The sequence below is a fragment of the Labeo rohita genome, chromosome 9, assembly GCF_022985175.1.
Source record: "Labeo rohita strain BAU-BD-2019 chromosome 9, IGBB_LRoh.1.0, whole genome shotgun sequence".
NCBI lineage: Eukaryota > Metazoa > Chordata > Actinopteri > Cypriniformes > Cyprinidae > Labeo > Labeo rohita.
In genome coordinates this window covers 2,995,387-3,019,717 of record NC_066877.1, presented here as the reverse complement: position 1 = coordinate 3,019,717, position 24,331 = coordinate 2,995,387, and the positions used below count along the sequence as shown (strand labels likewise).

Here is a 24,331-nt window from a genome sequence, read left to right as displayed (position 1 = left end):
ATTTATAATACTGTGCTCTTACCTGAATGATCCTGTTTTTGTTGTTGTTGTTTGTTTGTTTTGTTTAGTGATAGTTGTTAATGAGTCTACTGTTTGTTTGTTTCAGCATTTTTGTGTATTTGAACCCTTTTCAACAATCATCTTTTCACACTGAGGACAACGGAAGGTCTCATATGTGCCTATTACAGAAGGCTCAAACACTCACTGATGCTCCAGAAGGAAAAAACATGCATTAAGAGCTGGGGGTGTAAACTTTTGAACAGAATGAAGATGCGTACATTTTTCATATTTTGCCTAAATATCTTTTTCTTTTTTTCATTTAGTACTGCCCTTCAGAAGATACTTACATGCGACAAAATAAGTTAAATTTACCCTGATCTTCAAATTCAAAAAGTTTTCACCCCCCAGCTCATAGTGTTTGAACCTTCTGTAATAGTTGCGTATGAGTCCCTCAGTTGTCCTCAGTGTGAAAAGGTGGACCTCAAAATCATACAGCCATTGTTGGAAAGGGTTCAAATACACAAAAATGCTGAAAAACCAAAGAATTTGTGGGACCTGAAGGATTTTTCTGAAGAACAGCAGGCCGTTTAACTGTTCAGGACAAACAAGGGACTCATGAACAACTATCACTAAACAAAACAAACAAACAAAAAACATTTGACTTTAACTGTATGTAATCAAAACGTTATATTGTCCAAATATGCCCAAATCAACGGGAATATTAATGTATGAATAATTATGTCCTTTTTATACCAAATAATACTGTTTACTATTCTGTTTAAAGACAAACTCTAGGTATTTTTACACGCAAGTCATATGAACATCAATTCTTTACACCCAAAGTTTTAGACGTGCAAGTGTATGAGTGTCTTATGTTATGACGTGTTCAGCATCATCTCGTCACAGAGAGGGGGTCTCCATGGTAACGCGCCATGAGGAGGCTGCAGTCCCTGAGGAAGAGCGCGCGCGTGTGTGGATCAGGTCATGTGGTCTCACAAGATGGCGACTTCAGTGCTGGGATGTAAGGAGTGAATCAGAGCTCCAGACCCGCATTAAACACACACAGAGCGCTCAATACAGCTACCGGTCCAGATCTGCTGCTCGTGCCGGGTCACTTCTCATCACAGCTCACATGCGTTTCCCCGCGGTCGGCGTTCAGATGGTGCTGTTGGAGTCGCTGCGAATGAAAGTTTAGCTCGGCAACAGCTTACAACATCGCTTATGAAGGATTCCCACATTGGACAATTCACCATTCCCCCCTCGTCCAAAATATACGGTTATTTGTGATAGAATCAGACTCTTGATTCTTTATGGAATAGCGGTGTAAGGCGTCTTTAATTCAAAGCTTTGTGCATCTGGATCACTGACTGCAATGGCCATCCATGTGTTCGGTGAGTCGATCTCAATTGCTTTTATTTGGAGTTTGATGACAACACATTGCTGTGCGTTTGCTTGTGAAAGCAAAACAAACGCACAAATAGATTTCATAGAGAGATACAATGATATTAAGTAACGCTGCGGCTGATAATATCAACAATTGTATCATTTTCAGTTTCACTGAACGCTGTTTTGTTTTTATTGCGTGTATACAAACACTTCCAGTGCGGGTCACAATGAGATCATGTTGTCAAAATAACTTTGGCTTCATCCTGCAGTCTGTCGTTATTCTAATCATACAAAAGGCAAACCGGTTCTTCTTCTCTTTTGTTTCTCCTCATCTTCAGCATTTGCTTTGTTTAGGTGGTTACGCTAAAATAACGCACATTGTCCTTTATGACAACAGGTAAATGATTAATGCATCGGAACGGTGACAAAAATAAATCTTACGTGTGCTGGGACCTCTTTTAAAATATTTAAATTATCATCGACCATTTATATATCAGGGTTGATTTAAAAATGAAAAACTTCTAATGAAACGCATTCAAATGTACACTAATGCTTTTAACCTAAAACTTGACTGAAAACATGCTTGTGGTTATATTATATTTTAAATAGTCAAATATGAGCATATGACTGTCTGAGCTCACTATCATATGCCACTTGTTGAAGTCATGGAGAAGAAATATGTTTGCTCTTCCCTGGAGCTCTTATCTTTGGATAAGGAAGCAGCCATTTTCTGTTAATATGTAATGCTGAATCATACTACAGATATAATTAGTGTATGACTGTTAGAGGAAGATATGTCTTCATTTATGGTGTTAAACTCTTGTCCGTCACTTTATTACACACACACAGACTCCTACTGCTCTTTTGTTCAGATGCCTGTGTTCAGATGCTTTACACTTGGATGTACCTTTTGTGATGAACATAATAGAAGGGTTTTTTTCTATTTTGGATGTTTCTGTGAAAGGAAGAGGAAACTGTCAGAGGGTCTTTCCTCCGAGAGAGTGAGAGTGAGTTAGTGTAATGAGCAGGACCGCAGTATTGTGGAGCGGGGCCAGGTTTTTTTTGAAGTCAGGAGTAATGTGAAGGGCCTCTCCCTCTCCTGTGCTCTATTGTTCGTGAAGTGCTTACAGCGGGGTGTTTCGCCAGGGTTTTCCTGCTAGTATTCATTAATCCTATAATGAATACTCTGAAGAGCCAGAAACGTCTTACTGTCAGTTTAATAACATTTTTACCAGCAAATTTTTTTCAGAAACACCCCTGAAAAAATTCTATCCTGTGCAAAAAAAAAAAAAAAAAAAAAAAAAAAATATATATATTGTATATTAATAAATATTTGAATGGAATACAAATTTAAGTAGTGTTTCTGCATAAATTTGCTGGATGAAATGCAACCCAGGACCACAAAACCAATCATGAGGGTCAGTTTTTTGAAATTGAGATTCATGCATCATCTTAAAGCTGAATAAATAGGCTTTCTATTGATATATGGTTTTTCAGAATAGGACAATATTAGGCAGATCCAGCTATTTGAAAATCTGGAATCTGTGGGTCAAAAAAAAAATCAAAATATTGAGAAAATTGCTTTTAATGTTGTCCAAATGGAGATCTTAGCAATGCATATTATCTATCAAAAATTAAGTTTTGATATATTTAAGTTAAAAAACAGATCTTCATGGAACACGATCTTCACTTAATATCCTGATCATTTTTTGGCATAAAAGAAAAATCGATAATTTTGACCCATGCAATGTATTTTTTATCTGTTGCTACAAATATATCCATGCTAAGACTGGTTTTGTGGTCCAGGGTCACAAATGTAGTTTTTTTTTTTTTTTTTTTTTTTTTTTTTTTCAGAATTTTTTTTAAAGAATGTTTTTTATATTTATTTATTTACAGTCAAAAGTTTGGAGTGATTTTTTTTTTATTCTTGAAAGAAGGTACTTGATCAAAAACACCGTAAAAACTGTAATAGTGTGAAATATTATTATAGTTTAAAATAACTGTTTTCTAATTGAATATATTTTAAAATGTAATTTATTCCTGTTATGCAAAGCTAAATTTTCAGCATAATTACTCCAGTCTTCAGTGTCACATGATCCTTCAGAAATGACTCTAATATGCTGAGTTGATGCGGAAAATTCAGCTTTGAACGCAGGAATAAATTCCATTTAACATATAAAAATAGAAAACAGTTATTTTAAATTGCAATAATGTTTCACTTTATTATTACTGTTTTTACTGTATTTTTAATAATGAAATAATTAATTAATATATTTAGTTTGTCTGTGACTTGCATTGTAAAACAGAAGGAATATAATCATAGTAAACATTATAGTAATACAAAAAAAAAGTTTAAGTAAAATGAGAAAAAAAGAGATCTTTATTAAAAATACTTAAACCCCTGCAAATTCTACCGTTTACCAGCAGATGGCACTCTCACACAGCCAATACATAGACATATGAGTCTATGTTTACTCTGGCTTACATGCTCATTTCCACTGCCAGATCTCTGGACTTTAAAATAATGAAGTAATCAAGTTAAGGTTAAGTTGCTGAAATTGTTATTGTTTATTAACTTTCGGGGAATTCAGTACAGTAGATGTGCAGATTTTTTTTTCTCAAGACTATGTATGATTTTTATGCATTTTAATTTTTTTTAATTGAACATTATTTCTTATTTCTCTCAGATAATGATGAGTACAGACCGCCTGTGTGGAAATCCTACTGTAAGTGTACTTTTTAATACAGTAACATATGAAAGTGTTATATAAAAGTATATACTGTAACGTTTGCAGTAACATTTCACAGGTAAACATAATTCTACTAGAAAAGTAAATCATTGAATCTGAAGAGAACAACAAATAAAGTTTTCACTGCATCTTGCAAGAAAAAGAAGCCATATATAATATAGAAATATGCATTTAGATATCACATATTGTTTTCCATAATACACATATCTCTCTGTATTTATAATACACACTCTCCTCCTGAAGTGCTTGTGATGTTTTGTTGTAATAGTGTACCAGCTCCAGCAGGAGGCGCCACATCCACGCAGAGTCACCTGCATATCTGAGGTGAGTGATAAACCCTTCGAATAAGCCACTAGAATTGAAATAGTACATAAATAAACGGGTTTTTAACAAATTTATGCTATTGAGATTTTTGGCATTCAGATGTCTTCAAAAAGACAAAAACATGACTTTACCAAAAAGACAAAGACTTGAGAAATTTTGAATTTGGTTTTCTGAGCCTCCAAGCGCCCCCTGGAGGAAGACAAATGCATGACTCCTACCTTCATCTGCGATTTTAGTATTTCAGGACTGTTTGCTCTAATCAGAATGCTTCTGTTGACCATGTCCTGTGCTGTTTTGCTCAGTTCATAAAGATTGTTGATATTTTTATACATGGTAAATGTTTAAGTTCATCCGGGATGTAATTTAGGTCACCCATCTTCATTGAATTACAAATGCAGCTCTTAATTGCGTGATGGTCTAGACTTGTGGTAACCTCCAGAGACGAGATGCAATATAAAGACCGTAGGAGCTGCAGAGCAGAATCTGCGCCCAGCACTGCTCCATTAGTCGGGCTGATATTAGTGGCAGTAATTAAGGAGCGAGAGAGATGGTGCTTTTGAATTATTCATCTGTATCATGATAATCTCGTGTTTGTGGAGGAAACTGCCTGCGGTCCAGCGCTGCGTTTAGAGATGAGGTTAAACATTTAAACTCATGCCCTTCCCCCTCACAGTCTGCAGGTGTTTTATCATCAGCTTCCTTATAGATAAACTATTATGAAATCTGACAGTCACTATTAGCTGCTGTTTGGTAGATTATCTGATGGTAATATCAGGGATTCGTAACTTGCTGGCGATCATATCAGTATTGATAATATTAAGGGTAATTTTAAACCAGAATTATAGGGGTCGTTCACCCAAAAACGAAAATATGCTGTTAATTTGCTGTGAATTTACTCACGCCCCGGCCATCCAAGATGACTTTTTCTTTAGAAGAACAGTAAAGAAGATTTTTGGCTAAAACCATTTTCCTTGGTTGTTCATAAAATGCAAGTCAGCGACAGCACGTACTTGAGAATTTTTTAAAAAAGCATGTCAAGGAACAAAAAATTAATCCCAGTGGTTTCTGATGATATATAAAGATCTTATGAAGCGAAACAATTGTTTTGTGCAAGAAACTGAACATTATTTATTTGTCCTTTTAAATGCAACTTACAAAAACTTGACAAAAATGGCAAAAAAAAAGTCAAACTTTAAACTTTTTGAAATTTTGCATTGACATTATTTTCATGCTTTTAATTTTGTTATTATTATTATTATTTTAATTTTAAGTAAACATAAATTATAGGCAGCACAATAAATACTGTGCTGGCTTACTTAAATATTTATTTTCTTAAGGAAATGAAACCTCTTATAGAACTTTTTTGTGACATTGTAATATTATTTTCATGATTTTTGTTTTATTATTATTATTATTATTATTATTATTGTTATTTTAATTTAAGTAAACAAATTTAGGTGGCACAACAAATACCGTACTATTTATTTATTTGTTTTTGTATTTATTTATTTATTTTCTAAAGAAAATGAAACCTCTTATATGACTTTTTGTGATATTGTGACATTTTTATGATTTTATTGTTATTATTATTTTATTTAAGTAAACATGAATTATACAACAAATACTGTGCTGTTTATTTCTTTTCTATAGAACACCTATTCTATAGAAACCTATTTAGGACTTTTTGGTGATGTTGTGACATTATTTTCCTGACAATTAAACACATTTATTACCAGTAAAAAATACTGTATTACAATTTTGTTTTCCTATTTAAATCAGCATTCATTTTAAGCATCACAACAAATAGCATGATGATAGATTTAAATGATTGATTGCAGTGATGAAAACTATATTTATTTTATTTTTATTGTGGTGAAAGAAAAGGAATGGGAGTAAATCTGTTCTTAATTGTCATGAAAAATCTTAAAAATCATAAAGCAGGGTTAATTTTCTTGAAGCAAAATGCAGTGTCTTATTTTTTCCTTTCAGTTTTGCAACCAAATAGGACCTGAGTATTTCTTGACAGGTTTCATTAAATTTACCATTATATTTTCTATTTATTTCTAGTCTTTTTTACTATTGACATAGTATGTATATCAGTATATATGGGTTGTTGACGTGACATGGCATTTTCACTGTCCCACAAGATAAAAAATGAATATAATTAATATTGTTATTATTTAAAATGCTGTAAATCATGAAACATTTTTTTTGTCCTGCATGAAATTGTTGTTATAAAAGCTGCTGTTTTTTTTTGTCAAACTTGTCCTATGGTGTTACATGGTTTAGTAAATTATAACTTTTATAAATTAAAAAGTAAAACATCCATATATACATACATTTATGAAAGTGTAGGAACTTGATACATTTTGTCTCTGAAAACCACATCCTCTGGTGTGACACAATATCCTGATTTTAAATCTGCCAATTCCAGAGAAAACTTTAGTTGAAAGACCCCATTCATGATCATGAAGTGCCCTGTCAAGCCCGTGACATGTGCACATTGTCAATTTTTGTCTCAGAATTTTTCGAATATTTAACTTTTTTGTAACCACTACAAAAGTGTTACGTTTTGTTGTCCTTTGGTGTGACACCACTAAATTATATTTTTAATTGTGATTTTTAAAATGTGTCTTGCAAACCGCTAATGACATGTTAGCTCAGAATAGCAAGGTCATTGATTGACAGAAAAGGCTGAAACGTCTTATGGTGTGACAGAAAATGTCCTCTGGTGTGATGCCTGTACTGTCACACCACAGGACAAAGATGTCACACCAGAGGACAAGTTCTCTTTAAAAAGCATTTTTAAATAAGAAAACATAATTAAATAAGATTTGTTTAACTCCATTTTATTCTCTTTTTTGATCATTTTTAGTGTTCTTGCTCTTCGAATGCAATAATTACATTAATTAAAGTATTTTCTGATATTTTTGCAGAAAACTTGTACTGTGTGAAGTGTCATGAAAATGAGTATAAAATGTGGTAATTTGCTTTTGAAACAGAAAGAATTGAGGGCAAGAAAGTAAATAGAATCAAAATCATGTCTTAAAAGGAGTAGCAATATAGTTTTTAAAAATTCATTTTCATCTTAATGAATATCGTTTCAATCAAATATAAACAATATTTAGCTGTATCAAACATTAAACTTTCTTTCTCATTTGACATGTTCAAAATTAAATAGAAATATGTGAATAACTACCATTTCTGTCCTTTAGTATGACGTAATGTCCTATTTTGTGACACACATTAAAGAACCACAGATTTGTCTTTATCACAAAATATCTAAAAAAACAACAACAACAAAAGTGCAATAGGGGATTTAGAAATGTATTTTATCTTAAAATGGTTTAATTTTCATCAGTTTTGAACAGATGACAGCAAAGTTTGTCTTATGGTCAATTTGTCTTAAAAAATTGTCCAACAAGTCATAGGAAAAAATTAGGTTAATTATAATTTCATATTACATAAATAACATTATATGACAATAAGTATCTACCAATGAAGATAAATCTCTCTCATGCTATTTATATATATTTTTAAGAGTTTTTTTTCCTTAATTAGTGCTGTGTCACACCATAGGACAAATTTATGGTCAATGTTGGGGGTAACGCATTACAAGTAACGCAAGTTAGGTAATATTATTACTTTTTCCAAGTAACTAGTAAAGTAACGCATTACTTTTTAATTGACAAGAAAATATCTGAGTTACTTTTTTCAAGTAAGTAACGCCAGTTACTTCCCCCCCGTTCATTGATTAGAAGCTCTCCTGTCCCCAAGTTGAGAGAAATCGGGAGTGAAATGTTAGTTCTAGAATAAATGTGAACATGCATTAATTCATCTCACTCACAAACAACAGATTCAGTATTCCTCAAAATGAATAAAACAGTGAAATTCAACTCAGAATATGACACAAACCTGCAATAATTAAATATGTTAAATAATACAAATATCCTTTATGCATTTAATATCATTTTATTAACCAATGTCTTTGCTGCCAACCTTTGATGATCCAATTTAACCATACTAATAAGCAAAAATTACTTTACATAAACTAACATTTGTTTTCGTTTTTTTCTTGCTAAAGAGTTGATTTTTTTTTTTTTTTTTTCTGCAGTCTACTGTACAGATGTGAATTCACTATTCTCAAAGCCTGAAGCTTTTGGTGTGAAAAGGCTTTTACATTTGCCAAAAATAGAACTTTTTATATTAAAAACAAACAAGCAAGCCCTGCCCAGATTTAAAAAGTAATGTAAAAGTAATGTAACACATTACTTTCCATAAAAAGTAACAAAGTAACGTAATTAAGTAACTTTCCCCAACACTGTTTATGGTACAGTACAGTAAAAATGTAAAACAAAGAAACAAACAAAAAACAATGAAAGAATTTACAAAGTTAGGGACCATTTATGTTTTCTCAAAAATCAGACTTCACACTGCATAAATATATGCATTTCTTATTCAAGAACGGTCTTTTACAAAAAAGGCATTTTTACTGGATATTTGTCAACCATATTCTGTTGCTGGGGTGGGCGACAAGACCAAAATCTTATATCACAATATGAGTCATTTTATTTCATGGTAACAGTAAAAAAAAAAAGTCTTTATGCTTTAAATAAGGTATTTTAATTTATTTATGATGTCAAAAATTGTGATACCATAGATTCTTGTCACCAGTGTCAATATCACAAAAAACTAAAATTAGCCTAAATAATAAAAAAAAAAAAAAAAAAATTCAAGAACACTAAAGTCTGTGATTGAATAAGAATAAGAAACTAATTACAAGCAACAGGACAAAAACAACTACAGCAGAACAAATAAATAAGACATGCTGCATCTATTGTATAAAGTAATCAAATGTATAATAAAACAATATAACGCACACGGTGTAAATTAAAAATATAATACTACCTAATAAAGTTACAAAAGTGATTTAGTCAAGAGCAGTGAAGGATTTCTTCACTTTTGTTGTTTGATTAACATGAATGAGAGATGGCAGAAATATTAGACTGCTGTCACTTTAAGAGCTCCATTATAGACCTACTGTTATGTTTTCTTTCTCAGCTGTTTGTTTTCACTTACCACCTACTGCGTTTATAAGGATGCTTGTAAAGACGGGCATTTTTGGCACATACAAGTGCGTGTATTTAATAATTCCAGGGCTATAAAGCGGCAAAAATAACTCAATTCAAAACTCCTGCACTTTATGAGCACCGTCCTCACGTGCGTGCCTCTCTAAAAGCACTCAGAAATACACTCTTAAAAATAAAGATGCTTCATGATGCCATAGAAGAACATTTTTTGGCTAAATGTGACCTTAGACCACAAAACCAGTTGTAAGGGTACATTTTTTAAATTGATATTAATATATAAGCTTTCCATTGATGTATGGTTTGCTAGTATATGACAATATTTGGTTGAGATACAACTATTTGAAAATCTGCAATTTGAGGGTGCAAAAAAATCTAAATATTTAGAAAATCGCCTTTAAAGTTGTCCAAATAAAGTTCTCAGCAGTGCATATTACTAATCAAATATTAAGATTTGATACCTTTACAGTAGGAAATGTACAAAATACCTTAATGGAACATGATCTTTACATAATATCCTAATGATTTTTGGCATAAAAGAAAAATCGATAATTTTGACCCATGCAGTGTATTTTTGGCTATTGCTACAAATAAACCCGTGCCACTTATGACTGGTTTTGTGGTTCAGGGTCACAAATGTTTCCATAAAAAACCTTTAACATCTGAAGAACCTTTCTGTTTCACAAAAGGTTCTTTGTGGTGAAAGAAGGTTCTTCAGATTATGAAAAGGTAAGAAAGAGATGGTTCTTTAAAGAAACTTTGACTGAATGCTTCTTTGTGGAACCAAAAATTATTCTTCAGTGGCACTGTTGTGAAGACCCTTTTGAAGCATTTTTATTTTTAAGAGTGTAGTTTCTCAGACAACGCGTGCATATAGTGAGATGAGTTATTTTTTTCACTGCTGATTGTGATTTAGTTGTTAAAAATCATTTTTTTTGAACCAGAATGCTTAAACCACATGCAAACGATAAATTTTCATGAACGTGTAGCACAGCAATGTCACATGGGTGTGTAACCGCGATAGAGATAAAAGTCCAAAATGTCTACCGGTGTATCGCCCACCCCTAAATGGTACTTAAAAACGTCAAAACACGTACAACATTAGAACTGTATTTTATGACCACAAATCTTTTAGTGTGACAGTGCTTCATATATTTTGATGTTCTGGATGATATAATAAAGAACATGTTCCTGCCAGTGCAGTAGTGACTTTTTAAAGACGCAGACGTCCGCGTCTGTAGAGGCAGTTTTAATAAGATGTTGATCTGCTGACGGTGGGATGGGGTCTCCTGCTGTTAGCACAATTCAGCAGGTATTTTACCCGCAGACGTGGACCCCATCCCCCCCACTCGCCCCGCCCCAGCCGACTGGACGGCGTATTAATTAACGGTGGATTAACATTAAACAGATGCACACTGCTCTTCATGTTTATCTCAAGGGCTTCTTAAGGATTCGTTCTGGAGCATTTCTTGCTCTGGGCTGCTGGCCACTTATCTGTTCCTGTAAAGCGCATCACCCCTGTGCAGGGTGGAGGGTTATTGTGGTAAGAGCTTTAACCCTGTCTAATCCCCTTCAAAAGGCCCCACAATATTTTTTTTTTTTTTTTAGTATTCAGAGCATGCAAATCAGTGACCAGAGTCCTCAAACACACACACACACACACAGCCCAGTCCAGCACTGCACGCAACTCACTGGGCACCTCACTTAAAGGAGAAGTTCACTTCCAGAATAAACATTTACTGGTAATGTACTCACCCCCTTGTCATCCAAGATGTTCATGTCTTTCTTTCTTCAGTTGTAAAGAAATTATGTTTCTTGAGGAAAACATTTCAGGATTTCTTTCCATACAGTGGACTTCAATGGTCCCTGTGAGTTTGAACTTCCAAAATGCTTCAAAGGGCTCTACACAATCCCAGACCAAGAAGAAGGGTTGATATTATGATGATGATATTATTATTATTATTATTATTATTATTATTATTATTATTATTATTATTATTATTATTATTTTATTTTATTTTTTTTTTTTTTTTTTTTTTTTTTTAAGTACAATTTATATACTTTTTAACCTCAAATGCTCATCTTGTCTAGCTCTGCAAAGTGCATGCACACTAGGGCTGTCAAACGATTAATCACAATTAATTGCATTAGGGCTGCATGATTATGAAAAAAAACTATTAATTACGATTATCACAATTTACATTGAAGTATGTTTTGAATAGCTTTGAAGCAAAGCTATTTTTTTCATTGTTTGAAGAAACTGCATGCCATATTTTTATATATAGTTTCTTTAAATAAAAAAAAAAGTTAAAAAAAAAAATAATAAATTAAAACAATGGGGGAACAAAAAAACCTTAAGATAACCTGTGGGAAAAAACACACACTCTCTCACACACATACACATCTTAAACAAGCAGAATAATTATTTATTTTTTTATTTTTAATCACCTTTGAACGATTACATAATTGGGGCATCTGTAATTGTAATCACGATTAGAAATTTGATTAATTGTGCAGCCCTAATTTGCGTACAAAGTAAAAATCTGAGTTTGCCTAAGTGTGTGTGTGTGTGTACTGTGTGTAATTTTTATGTAATGCACACAAATTAATGTATATATTTAAGAGAAATATGTTATGTACAATTTTTTTTTTTTATATAATATAAATTATATAAAAAAGATAATAAAAATATATACTTGTAAATGTTTCTTAAATATAACATGAATCTTTGTATATACATAATAATCACACACAGTACACACACATATATTAGGCAAACACAAACTTTTTTTTGCATGCGATTAATTACGATTAATCATTTGATAGCCCTAATGCGTACTCTGTGTAATACAGTTTACGGTTTAATACAGTTAGGGTATGTCGAAAAACTCCCATTTCATTTTCTCCTCCAACTTCAGAATCATCCTACATCATTGCAGAAGTACCAACCCAGTGTTTACAAAGTGAATGGCAAAGATCAAACACCTTTACAAAAAAAGGTAAAACAGTGATGTAGAACAATTTTGTAGTTGGAGAAAATGAGTTTTTCGACATACCCTAACTGTATTGAGCCGGAATACACAGAGTTCATGCAGATCTAGACAAGACAAGCATTCAAGGTTTAAAAGTATATAAATTGTACAATTTTTTTTCAGAAAATAACCAATTGTTTCACTAGATAAGACCCTTTTTACTTGGCTGGGATTGTTTAGAGCCCTTTGAAGCTGCATTTTGGAAGTTCAAACTCACAGGCACCATTGAAGTCCACTATATGGAGAGAAATCCTGAAATGTTTTCCTCAAAAAAACATAATTTCTTTATGACTGAAGAAAGAAAGACATGAACATCTTGGATGACAAGGGGGTGAGTACATTATCTGTACATTTTTGTTCTGGAAGTGAACTACTACATTAAGCATTTGTGCCTTTTTATCAAGACGAAGAAGAAACAAAACAAACTGCATATAAAATAAAATTCCAGGGACTTCTATATTTTTTTATTTTCACCATATGTGGTTTTAAAGGGGTCATCGGATGCCTATTTTCCACAAGCTGATGTGATTCTTTAGGGTCTTAATGAAAAGTCTATAATATACTTTGGTTAAAAATTCTCAATGGTTGTGTAAAACAACACCCTTTTTACCTTGCCAATATCAGCTCTGCAAAAATCATCCTGTTTTGGTCGAGGCTGCTTTAAATGTTAATGAGCTCTGCTCGCCCCGCCCCTCTCTTCTCTCTGTGGAGTGACGAGCCTGTTTACTTTAGCTGCATTTAGCCCCTAAACTTGCTAACTAGCACGTTATTAGGAAAGGCGATCGCAAAGAATCATAGAAAATAAACCTTTATACTCAATTCTGCTGTAAGTGAAGCTGGATCGTGATGATTTGTGCAAACATAGACAGATACATGTAGATCGGGAGGCGCATTCCCTTCACAAACAACGTAATCCACTGCATCTTCAGCGGCTCAGATGTCGGGAGTAAATGACGACCACTGTGTTCATTATTACATCCAGCAACACAACACCTCAATCGCTCAATCGGAGATATTCTTGTCTAACTTACATCCCTGCTTCGGCATCAAAACAATGGAGGTGGGTCTGAGGTAAGACGCTCATGTCAATCAACTATCATGGGAGCGGCCTCTGTGGGTGTGACGGCACAACGACAGACATCTGAGAATGGCTTGATTTAAAAAAGGGGATATTATTTTTACAGATTAATTAAAAACGACTGCATGGATTTTTATCATAATAGGGTAGATTTGTACATACACTGCCAACACACATTAATGTTCAAACAACATGTAAAAGTGAACTTTCCATCCGATGACCCCTTTAACAGTAGCATTTTGTTTTTAATGTAAAAATGTTGAACATTTTACAGTGTGTTTTTGTTATCCTAACACTATCAGCTGGAGAGACTAAATTCAGACAACAGATAATAATTTCCCTTATTTGAATGTGAACCTCAGTCTGCCCTCCATGTAAAGTATTAAAGAAATGCTGCCATCCTGCTGCTTTCATTCAGACTGTCTGTGACCAAACTATTAAGGTTCTGATTTCACCCCTTATCAGATTTCATTAGTGCAGAGTGAGTTTGTCCTTTCTTCTTGTAATTGAATTGTGCATCGTGGCGAGCTTCAGCTTAATCCTCATTAACGCTTCGTAGATTTTTCATGATTTATAAGTGATAATATTTTTTTTTCTTTCAATTATCATGTTAGTCTGATTACTTGATTAGAACTAGTTGTCTAATTCATACAGTTTACTCTTATTTTTTTATATTCTAAAGGACATTTAAAGGATGTTTAATACTCAGTTTCCTTTGAAGCATAAGGAATTCTGGAACAATTTTTACTGTAAAAATAATTTGTAACCTCAAATCGCTATAAAGTGTCAGGTCAGAAAGCTAACATGTTTTTATGTTCTCAGTGCACCATCACCATGTTTTCAAAGCATGTTGTGTTGTAGGCTGTGTTTAATCCTGATGTAGGGAGATGCAATGTCTGGCTGTGTGTGTGTGTGTGTGTGTGTGTGCGTGCGTGAATGGATTGTGTTGTCTTCAGGATCTCAGTGTGTCGTCTCTCTGCTGATCTGTGTTCCTGTAGAGCGCTGCAGAGATTTCTGTTCATTATGACTGAAGCCAGGAGCAGTCTGTCCTGCACACACACACACACCTGAAATGATAGGAGTTAGATCTGATATAGGGAGTTTTCTTCTGATTTATCAAGCATGTGTATTCATGTGTGAAGGAAAACCCAACCTTCATTCCCTGTTGTGTAATTCTCTCTTGGAGATTTGGTTACACTTTTATTTTAAGATGTCCTTGTTACAGTGTAATTATACATTTATTACTGTGTAATATTAATTAACTACATGTACTTACTATATGGTTTGGGTTAAGATTAGGGTTTGGCTTAGGGTTACGTGCATGTAATAATACATAATTAATTGTTTTTATAATAGTAAGTACATGCAATGTGTAACAAGGACACCTTAAAGTGCCCTTATTATTGATTATGAAAGGTTCATAATTTGGTTTTGGAAGTTCCCAACAACGGGTTGACATGCATGCAAGGTCAAAAAACATGTTTATTGTCTTATTATATGCATTTATTTTTTTCCTTGTTTGCTCAACGGTTGGCTCAACAATTCTTTTTTCTAGACCTCCTCTTTTGCGTGATGCTAATCGGTGGTGATTGGTCCGATGACCCAGTCTGTTGTGATTGGTGTACTGTGTGCAGTGTATTTCAGAAACGGAAAGCCCATCGCCATTACATTAAACACCCAAACAGCCATGGTATATCCGTTAGCCCAACACAGAATTGTATTGATAAAGCACTGGAGTTTGTACACCAACGTTTTGCTCTGTTCTTTATCAGAACCAAGTAATAACAACGACAAACATTCACTGTTCATCAACACGTTTCTAGACAGCTGCAAGCGGACAGATATTGCTGTTAGTCAGAGATCTACAAGCTGCGCAGAGCGAACACAACGCACACGACTATATACATACTGTAATTTGCATGCTACAGTGTACATGAGAGCAACAATTTTTAAAGGTTTACTCCACTTTCAGAATAAAAATTTCCTGATAATTTACTCACCCCCATGTCATCCGAGATGTTCATGTCTTTCTTTCTTCCCAGTCACAAAGAAATTACATTTTCTAAGGAAAACATTACAGGATTTTTCTCCATATGGCGGACTTCAGTGGTGCTCAATGGATGGAAGGTTAAGAGAAAGTGCTCTAAACAATCCCAACCTAGGAGTAAGAGTTTTATCTTGTATGTCCACTTTGTAAACACTGGGTCGGTACTTCTGCAGCGATGTAGGATGATGTTGAATTTGTAGGAGAAAATGAGATGGGAGTTTTTCGGCATACCCTAACTGTACCCTAACAGATCTACCCACAGCGTCTTCTCTGTGCTAATGTTTCATGTTGATGTCAACATGAATCAGCTTGGGATTCGTTTTCAAAGCGACTCATGTAAATAATTCACAGTCAACTCGTTCTTTTAATAACTCTAAACATGGTGTTTTCATTCACTTAGAGCTGTGTTGCACACTGCATGAAAGGTAATTTTCAAAAATCCATAATAAGGGCTCTTCAAAATAAAGTGTTATGGGAGATTCATCTCTGAGAGGATGATCAAAATCTGTGTAACCTGAAGATATTCAGTCAAGACATTATAGTGGATTTTGGACCTCTTTTAACTATACTTTTAAATGCACACTAAACTTAATTTCAGTTAACATTTTTGACATATAATGTTGTGTTAGTTAGTTAGTAAATTAATTAACTTTTAATAAATTAATTATTTTATTCAGAAAGGATGCATTAATTTAGTTTAAAACAGAGTAAAGACGACACATTTCTTTTTGAAATAAATGCTGTTCTTTTGAGATTTCTTGTCATCAAAGAATCCTGGAAAAAAGTATCAATTTCCACAAAAATATTTAGCAGCACAACTGTTTTCAACATTGATAATAATCAGAAATGTTTTTTGAGCATCAGATCAGCATATTAGGATGATTTCTGAAGGATCATGTGACATTTACTCATGATAATTTACTCACCCTCTTGTCATCCAAGATGTTCATGTCTTTCTGTCTTCAGTCATGAACAAATTATGTTTTCTGAGGAAAGCATTTCAGGATTTTTCTCCATATAATGGACTTCATTGGTGCCCTGATTTTAAACTTCCAAAATGCAGTTTAAATGCAGCTTCAAAGGGCTCTAAACGATCCCAGGCGAGGAAGAAGGGTCTTATCTAGCAAAACGATCTGTCATTTTTTTCAAAAATAAAAATTTGTATACTTTTTAAGCACAAAAGCTTGTGTAGCACAGGCTCTGGGATGCGCATCCACAACGCTACGAATCACATCTAAGTTCATCGTCTCTGTACTCCGGCTCAGAAATTTAGAGTATGCAAAACTCCATCTTATTTTCTCTCCTACAACTTCAGAATTGTCCAACATAGTTGTACCTTTTTGTTTGTAAACAGTGTTTGACTTGCTTGCACTTTCTTAGTCTTTGCACGTTTGCTTTGTAAACAGTGGGTCTGTACTTCTGCCTTAGTCTGCGTGACCTTTTGACGTGATTTAATAATACGTGAACACGCATTCCAGAGCCTGTGCTACACACCTTTTGTGCTTAAAAAGTATACAAAAAAAATTATTTTCCGAAAAAAATGACCGATCGTTTCAGTAGATAAGACCCTTTTTCCTCGCCTGGGATTGTTTAGAGCCCTTTGAAGCTGCTTATAAACTGCATTTTGGAAGTTCAATATCGTAGCACCATATCAGTCCATTATATGGAGAAAAATCCTGAAATGTTTTCCTCAAAAAACATAATTTCTTCATGACTGACGACAGAAAGACATGGACATCTTGGATGTCAAGGGGGTGAGTACATTATTTGTAAATTGTTGTTCTGGAAGTGAACTTGGTTAAAATATGTTCCAATAGAAAATAGTTGTTTTAAATTGTAGTAATATTTTACATTATTAGAACTTTGATCTTTATCAAATAGAGTGCAGAGTAATGTGACATGTTTATTTAATCCTTCATTGATTATGCATTTTGTCAAAAAAAACAAAAACAAAACAAACAAAAAAAATAGCAGTAGCTTTACTGTAACTGCACATGTAAATGTAGTTGAAAAATTCAGTCTATTTAGAATAACAAGAACTGATGAATCATTAAGAGCAGGAACATTCATTCTAGTAAATGGTGCCCCATTTTTCCTGATTTTCAAAATAAGAGAACAAATGTAATAAAATTAACATTATAAATGAGGTGGGAAATTGGGTGAAAATGTGTGAAACAATTGCCTCATTTTTCTGATGTCACCTGGTCATTGCTGATATTAGCGTTTAAGGATGCTGATAGCGAAACCCAGACAGAAATCAGACGCTCTCATTCTTCATACAGCAAATAGTGCGCACTCAGCACACACACACACTCGCACACATTCAGCACATACACACACACACAGGCCCTTTGACTGTTAAACTCTGGCTTTCAGTGATTGATTAGCTCTATAGTGTTGCTGATTCCCATCATTAGCTGGTTTTATTACCCTGTCGGTCATTTCACCTACAACCGCACACATGTGCGCTTCACACACACATAAACACACAACCTTGCTTTACAAAACACTTTCCGCCTTTATTCTCATCAGGAAACGATGTTATTCCATCCCATATCCCATTTACCCAGAAACAGTCATTCATTCACAGACTGACACTTCTCATTGTCTGGTGTTGTGTTTCATTACATTAGAAGCTGCATCGGTTGGTTCATTCCTCCTAGATAGATGTATTTCAGCTGTGTTATGCTCTGGATTTTCCATTGTGTACAACTTTTGTTTTTCTCATGTCATTGTTCACAAATATATTTTAGTCAGAATCCCTGTAGTAAACCTGCTCACGTGTATACACTCATGAACACACCACTGTTTCTCTGCCCTGCGTTTGTGTTTCCTGTAAGAGATGAATGTGGGAGAAACAGAGGCTGTATGGGGGAAGGGAAGAGCGGATGAGGATGCTTTGTGAATTCAGTGCTGCTTGATTCTCTGTAAGCTCAAGGTTAATCATTCAGGAGGGTGTTGTGGGGATTGTTATGGTAATTTATTTGAGTGTTGGCTTTACGCTGCTGATTGTTGGATCAAGGGTTAAATGTCACCAACGAATGTTTATCAAATGTATTCATATGGTGTTGTTAGTTATTTTGTTTTTACATTGTAATTCATAATGTCAATATTTTGGCTGTGCGCAGTCCATTTGGTGCTACAAATCTACAAATTTTATAGTGAACATTTTATTATCTGAAGTTATGTTAATAATCCAAATGATTCAAATCAGCTTTTACCATTATAGCATACCGATAACCATAAAAACACAGGTTCATCACAAACAGCTTTTCCAAAACCGAATAAATACTAATATATAAAATGTACACAATGCTATTCACACAAATACACAATCATGGTAACACACACAACATGGCATTAAAAAAAAGCCATAAAGAGTTCTGGGAATGTCCATTAGCTTTTTTTCTCAATTAACTGTAACTGTAAATTGTAAGAACTTGTGTTCACTTCAACTGTGAATTTCACCATATTTTACAGTAAAATCACATTAAATGTCCCATTAGATCTATTATAGTTTTTCCACTGTATATGGTAAGGGAACATACTGCTAACCAATGAATATAGCATTTTTACAGTTGTATATGGTTAAAAATCACGAGTAAAGCAGTTCATCCTGACAGATTTTAGTTATTAAAAAAAATGCATACTGTATGTGATTGAAAAAAAGAATGCATATAAAAATAAATAATTCTTACATTATGATTTCTTTAATACTAAATTAATCTTAATAAAATCTAGATTAGCAGCATTTATTACATGGCTCTCTGGAATACCTTGAATATTTTTGGTTGGCTAGATGTTGCATTCTATCAAATATTTGTATTTATTTATTTATTTTTTATTGCATATTAAAATGTTTATGTCTGTTTGTTAGAGAGGGATTTGTAGATGCAGTAAATTATTTACAGTTGCAGTCGGAATTATTCAACCCCCTTCAACTGCAAGGTGTTTCCCTGCAGAGAACCAAATTTTGTGAAAACAATTCAACAAAGGCATCAGTAAGTTTAGAAAGTTTAATAATACACATTTGAGTAATTCTGAGAACATAAGTTGATGAATAATGGAAAAAAATCAAATTGGCTCTAAACATGTTCAACCCCGAAAAGTCAAACTTGGTGCAGAATCTTTTATTTAAAACCACGAATAAATGCTGTCTGTAAGTGCTTAGATGCTTCTGTCACTTCTCTGCTGCAATCTTGGCCCATTCCTCGCCTGAATAAGCTTTCAGATCACTGGTAATCTTTGGTTTTCATTTTGCCACTGCTTTCTTCAAATTAAAGCATAGAGTTTCAATGAAAATTAAATCTGGAGACTCAACAGCTCCCTCAAGAACATTCTATGACTGATCCCTGAACAAAGCATAAGTAGATTCTGGATGTATACTTTGGGATGATTGTCCTGGAGGAAAGTCCATTGATCATTAGCTTCAGTCTTTGCACCAAAGGCATCACAATTCTTAAAAAAAATTGCCTGATACTTCAAAGAATCCATGATGTCCTTCACACAGTCATGATTTCCACTTCATGCAACAGTAAAACAACCCCATAACAGGACTGGTCCACCTCAAAAAAAAAACCTCAAAAATATTATATTATATATTGGCATTATCACTGTTAATATGCCAGTAATCTTTTGCAGATGCAATTTTCCTAAAATCCTGGATCTTCAGAAAAGCAAGTCTCTGGGGGGGTTGAATAATTTTGATTGCAGTAGTCTTTTGTTTCCAGTAGCCTGTTGTTGGTGGTATTTTCATTATTTGATTTAATGAATTATTGTAATTCATTGTATTATTTAAAAATAATTCTATGAAATATACACACATTTCAAAGATCTTCATTATTAACCCACAGGCCATCTGAGCAGAATATCATGAGCATAGTCTATTGCTATTATGACATCCCATTAAATACATATAAAGGCCTATATATAATTCATAGAAGAATTTTAGGTTTTGACAGGAGTTTCATTATTTGATGTCGTTTATTCAATTAAACTGTCAAAATGCATAAATTTACATAGAATATTGGATTAGTCTTTTACATTTATGGCACCTTTTCCATAACCATAAATTATTAAAAATGATATCAGATGTATTTTACATATTCTGCCAAAGCAGCTGGGATGAGTTTACCCTAGAGGGCTTTTGTCCCAGGAAGGGGTCATCACACCCAAGTGGTGGAGCAACATTGCCTTTTTTGTTCTTATGGTTTCTACAGTACTTGCAGCAAAATTATCCTATATGTTAAAATTTATTAAATATATATTATTGATGCATTTCATCCTGTACATGCTGAGCTAATATGTTCCAGTTTATCAGTAAATGCACACTGCTTCTAAGAGTGGCATCTTCCCTATATTTTGCAGCTTGTCCCTGATATTTTTATGTCCCTCATGAAACTCTGTATCACTCTTGATAAAATAATTAAACTTGAGTCAACATTACGTTTATGTGTTTATTGATGTGCGTTGATGACTGTAGTGTTCATCTTTTAATTATTAGGCTTAGATTGTTACTTAGTCTTAGTTTAATAAAAAACTAAGAGTTTATTAAAACTCTTAATAAAATCTCTCTAGTGCTGTGGACTGCCATGCTCTCTAGTGATATGTGTTCCTGAACAATAATGAAGTCTTTCATTGCTTAACTTTTTAATTAGTAATGATCTTGCTCTCTGTTGTGTTTGCAGGTGGAGAATCGGCCGAAGTACTATGGACGAGAGTGAGTTTCATTAGACCCAGTTCAGATTCTGTCGGTGTGGACTGATATGAATCCCCAGTGATTAAGTAAGCAAATTCAGGAGTCAGACCTGCCGTCTTATTAATATTCTCTCTTTGATTGGTTTCTTGTGAAGGTACCATGGGATGATCTCCAGAGAGGAAGCCGACCAACTGCTCAGTGTGGCTGAAGGAAGTTATCTGATCCGAGAGAGCCAGAGACAGCCGGGCACATACACATTAGCTCTACGGTACGTGAACCTTCACCTTTGACCTGTTAATGTCTAGACTCTTCTTATTCTTTAGAATGTTCTGACTCCAGAATGAAATTTTCCTGAGAATTTACTCAGCCCCATGACATCCAAGATGTTCCTGTCTTTCTTTCTTCAATCAAAAAGAAATGAAGGTTTTTGAGGAAAACATTCCAGGTTTTTTCTCCATAGAGTGGACTTCATTGGGAGCCAACGGGTTGAAGGTCCAGATTGCAGTTTCAGTCCATCTTCAAAGGGATCTACATGATCCCATATCTAGTGAAACGATCTTTCATTTTCTGTGCTTTTTAACCACAAATGCTCGTCTTGCACTAGCTCGACCTCACACATTACATAATCACGTGATGTAAGCTGAAGTACTGACCCAGTGCTTACAAAACGAACATGCAAAGAAAGTCAAACACCCTTTACCAAAAAAGGGAAAACAATGTTGGATGATTTTGAAGTTGGAGGAGAAAATGAGATGGAGTTTATCACCTTACCCTACCTTTATGAACCAAAGTACACAGATGAAGTTCTAACCGCACATGAACTTTCCAACATGATTACGTAATGCGTGAAGACACGTGTATCGCAAAGCTAGTGCAAGATGAGCATTTGTGGTTAAAAAGTATATAAATTCATCGCTAGATAAGACCCTTATTTCTTGGCTGGGATCGTTTAGAGCCTTTTGAAGCTGCATTGAAACTGCAATTTGGACCTTCAAACCAGTGAAGTCACAGGCTCTGGGATGCGTGTCCACGATGCTACGAATTAGTGATGGGTCGTTCTTGAACGATTCGTTCATCACTCGGGGAGTGATTCATTCAGTCGCGCATGGGCAACATCCTGGCTCAAAAAGGTAAAGAATTGCAAAAATATCCGTCTTATTTTCTCTTACAACTTCAGAATTGTCAGACATCATTGTACCTTTTTGTTTGTAAACAGCGTTTGACTTACTTGCACTTTCTTAGTCTTTGCACATTCGCTTTGTAAACACTGGGTCTGTAGTTCTGTCTGCGTTCCGTGTGAACTTTCAACGTGATTTAATTGTATGTAGCGTTGAGAACGCGCATCAAGAGCCTGTGCTGCATGAGCTTTTGTGCTTAAAAAGTATTAAAAAAAAAATTTCCCAAAAAATGACTGACCATGACTGCTAGATAAGACCCTTCTTCCTCTGTTTAGAGCCTTTTGAAGCTGCATTTAAACTACATTTTGGAAGTCAAAATCAGGGCACCAATGAAGTCAATCATATGGAGAAAAATCCAGAAATGCTTTCCTCAAAAACCATAATTTCTTTACGACTGAAGACAGAAAGACATGAACATCTTGGATGACAAGGTGGGGAGTAAATTATTTGTGAATTGTTGTTCTGGAAGTGGACTTCTCCTTTAACTACTCCTTTAAGCTTTAAAAAATGAATTTAAACTTTCAGACTTGGCTTTGTCAAGCCAACGTCAATGTTTGTCTTTAGATTTTGTGGATAAATATCTGCAGCAATTGAAATTATTAATTTGTTTTGCACACTGGTTGCTCATGTTGTAAGATTCATTTTTGAAGAACACCCAGAAACCATCTGTGCAAAACTAACCTCACAGCTCTCTGTTACCTCAGCATTTGTGTCTGTAACTTTTGCCCTGTAACAGTTCATGATCAAAACCTTATGTTAGCAACCCATCTGACCTAGATCTTTGCTCTTTCTCCAGTCTGTCTGCTTTATCTTGACCTAGTCTTGACCCATGTGACCCATCTTGACGTTTTAGCAGATTTGTTTGTTTAAGATTTGTTTGGAAGTAGAGCAGCACAGTGGATATTTCTGAAGCACTTAGAAAGTGGCTCTGCTCCATTTAGCCTGAATTGTGCTGTGTATTTCACACAAATTTGTTCAACATTATTTTGCATATGGAATGAAGTTTGTCTTTGAAGAGACCAGTGTCTCCTAATCGGATTAGCATGATGTGTATTTACTTTGGCTGTTTTTTGCCAATTTGAGTCATCACTAGGGCTTAAAAAGGGACATTTGTGTATTATTAGTGAAGCTTTCATACACCAAATCAGATTTTACACCATTTTTTATAGTTTTTTCAGGTTTAGGACATTCTCATGTTCCAGCCTCTCACTTTTAGAATTAAGCGAGTTTACTTTTACTTCTGTCTTTTAATACTCTATATAACAACTATTTTCAACATCAATAGTAAATGTTTCTTGAGCATCAAATCAGCATATTAGAATGATTTCTGAAAGCTCATGTGACACTAAAGACTGGAGTAATGATGCTGAAAAAACTCAGCTTTACGTCACAGGAATAAATTACATTTTTCAAAAAGATTCAAATAGACAACAGTTCTTTTAAATTGCAATAATGTTTCACAATTTGGTATTTTTGATTGAAGACTATAAGATACATTACAAAAAATATTTTGAAAAGTAATGTCTGTTATGCTATGGTAGTTACCATTAGTGAAAACTGTACTGTAAAAGCTGTTACAGGGCTTGTGTTTGTGTTGTGGGGTGTGTGTGTGTGTGTGTGTGTGTGTGTGTGTGTGTCCGAGACACAAAAAGTCTCGAGATAATCCCTTTAATCTGCTCGCTTGGGCAGACGGTCGGCCACACACTGCTACACACTGCACGTGCTGACTTTTTAGTCTAAATTCTCTCTCT

The 24,331-nt window shown here is 34.2% G+C and overlaps 1 protein-coding gene across 1 annotated transcript in view; it reads left to right on the top strand.

Annotated features, from left to right (window-relative positions):
• The first annotated feature begins 976 nt into the window (after positions 1-976).
• Positions 977-24,331, top strand: part of chn1 (chimerin 1) — a 69,579-nt gene continuing 46,224 nt past the window's right edge. Inside the window, exons 1-5 of the mRNA XM_051119375.1 lie at positions 977-1,391; positions 4,074-4,112; positions 4,405-4,460; positions 21,392-21,423; positions 21,557-21,670. Of these exons, the coding sequence (XP_050975332.1) occupies positions 1,373-1,391; positions 4,074-4,112; positions 4,405-4,460; positions 21,392-21,423; positions 21,557-21,670 (260 nt within the window). The 5' untranslated portion in view covers positions 977-1,372. The remainder of the gene's footprint in view (positions 1,392-4,073; positions 4,113-4,404; positions 4,461-21,391; positions 21,424-21,556; positions 21,671-24,331) is intronic.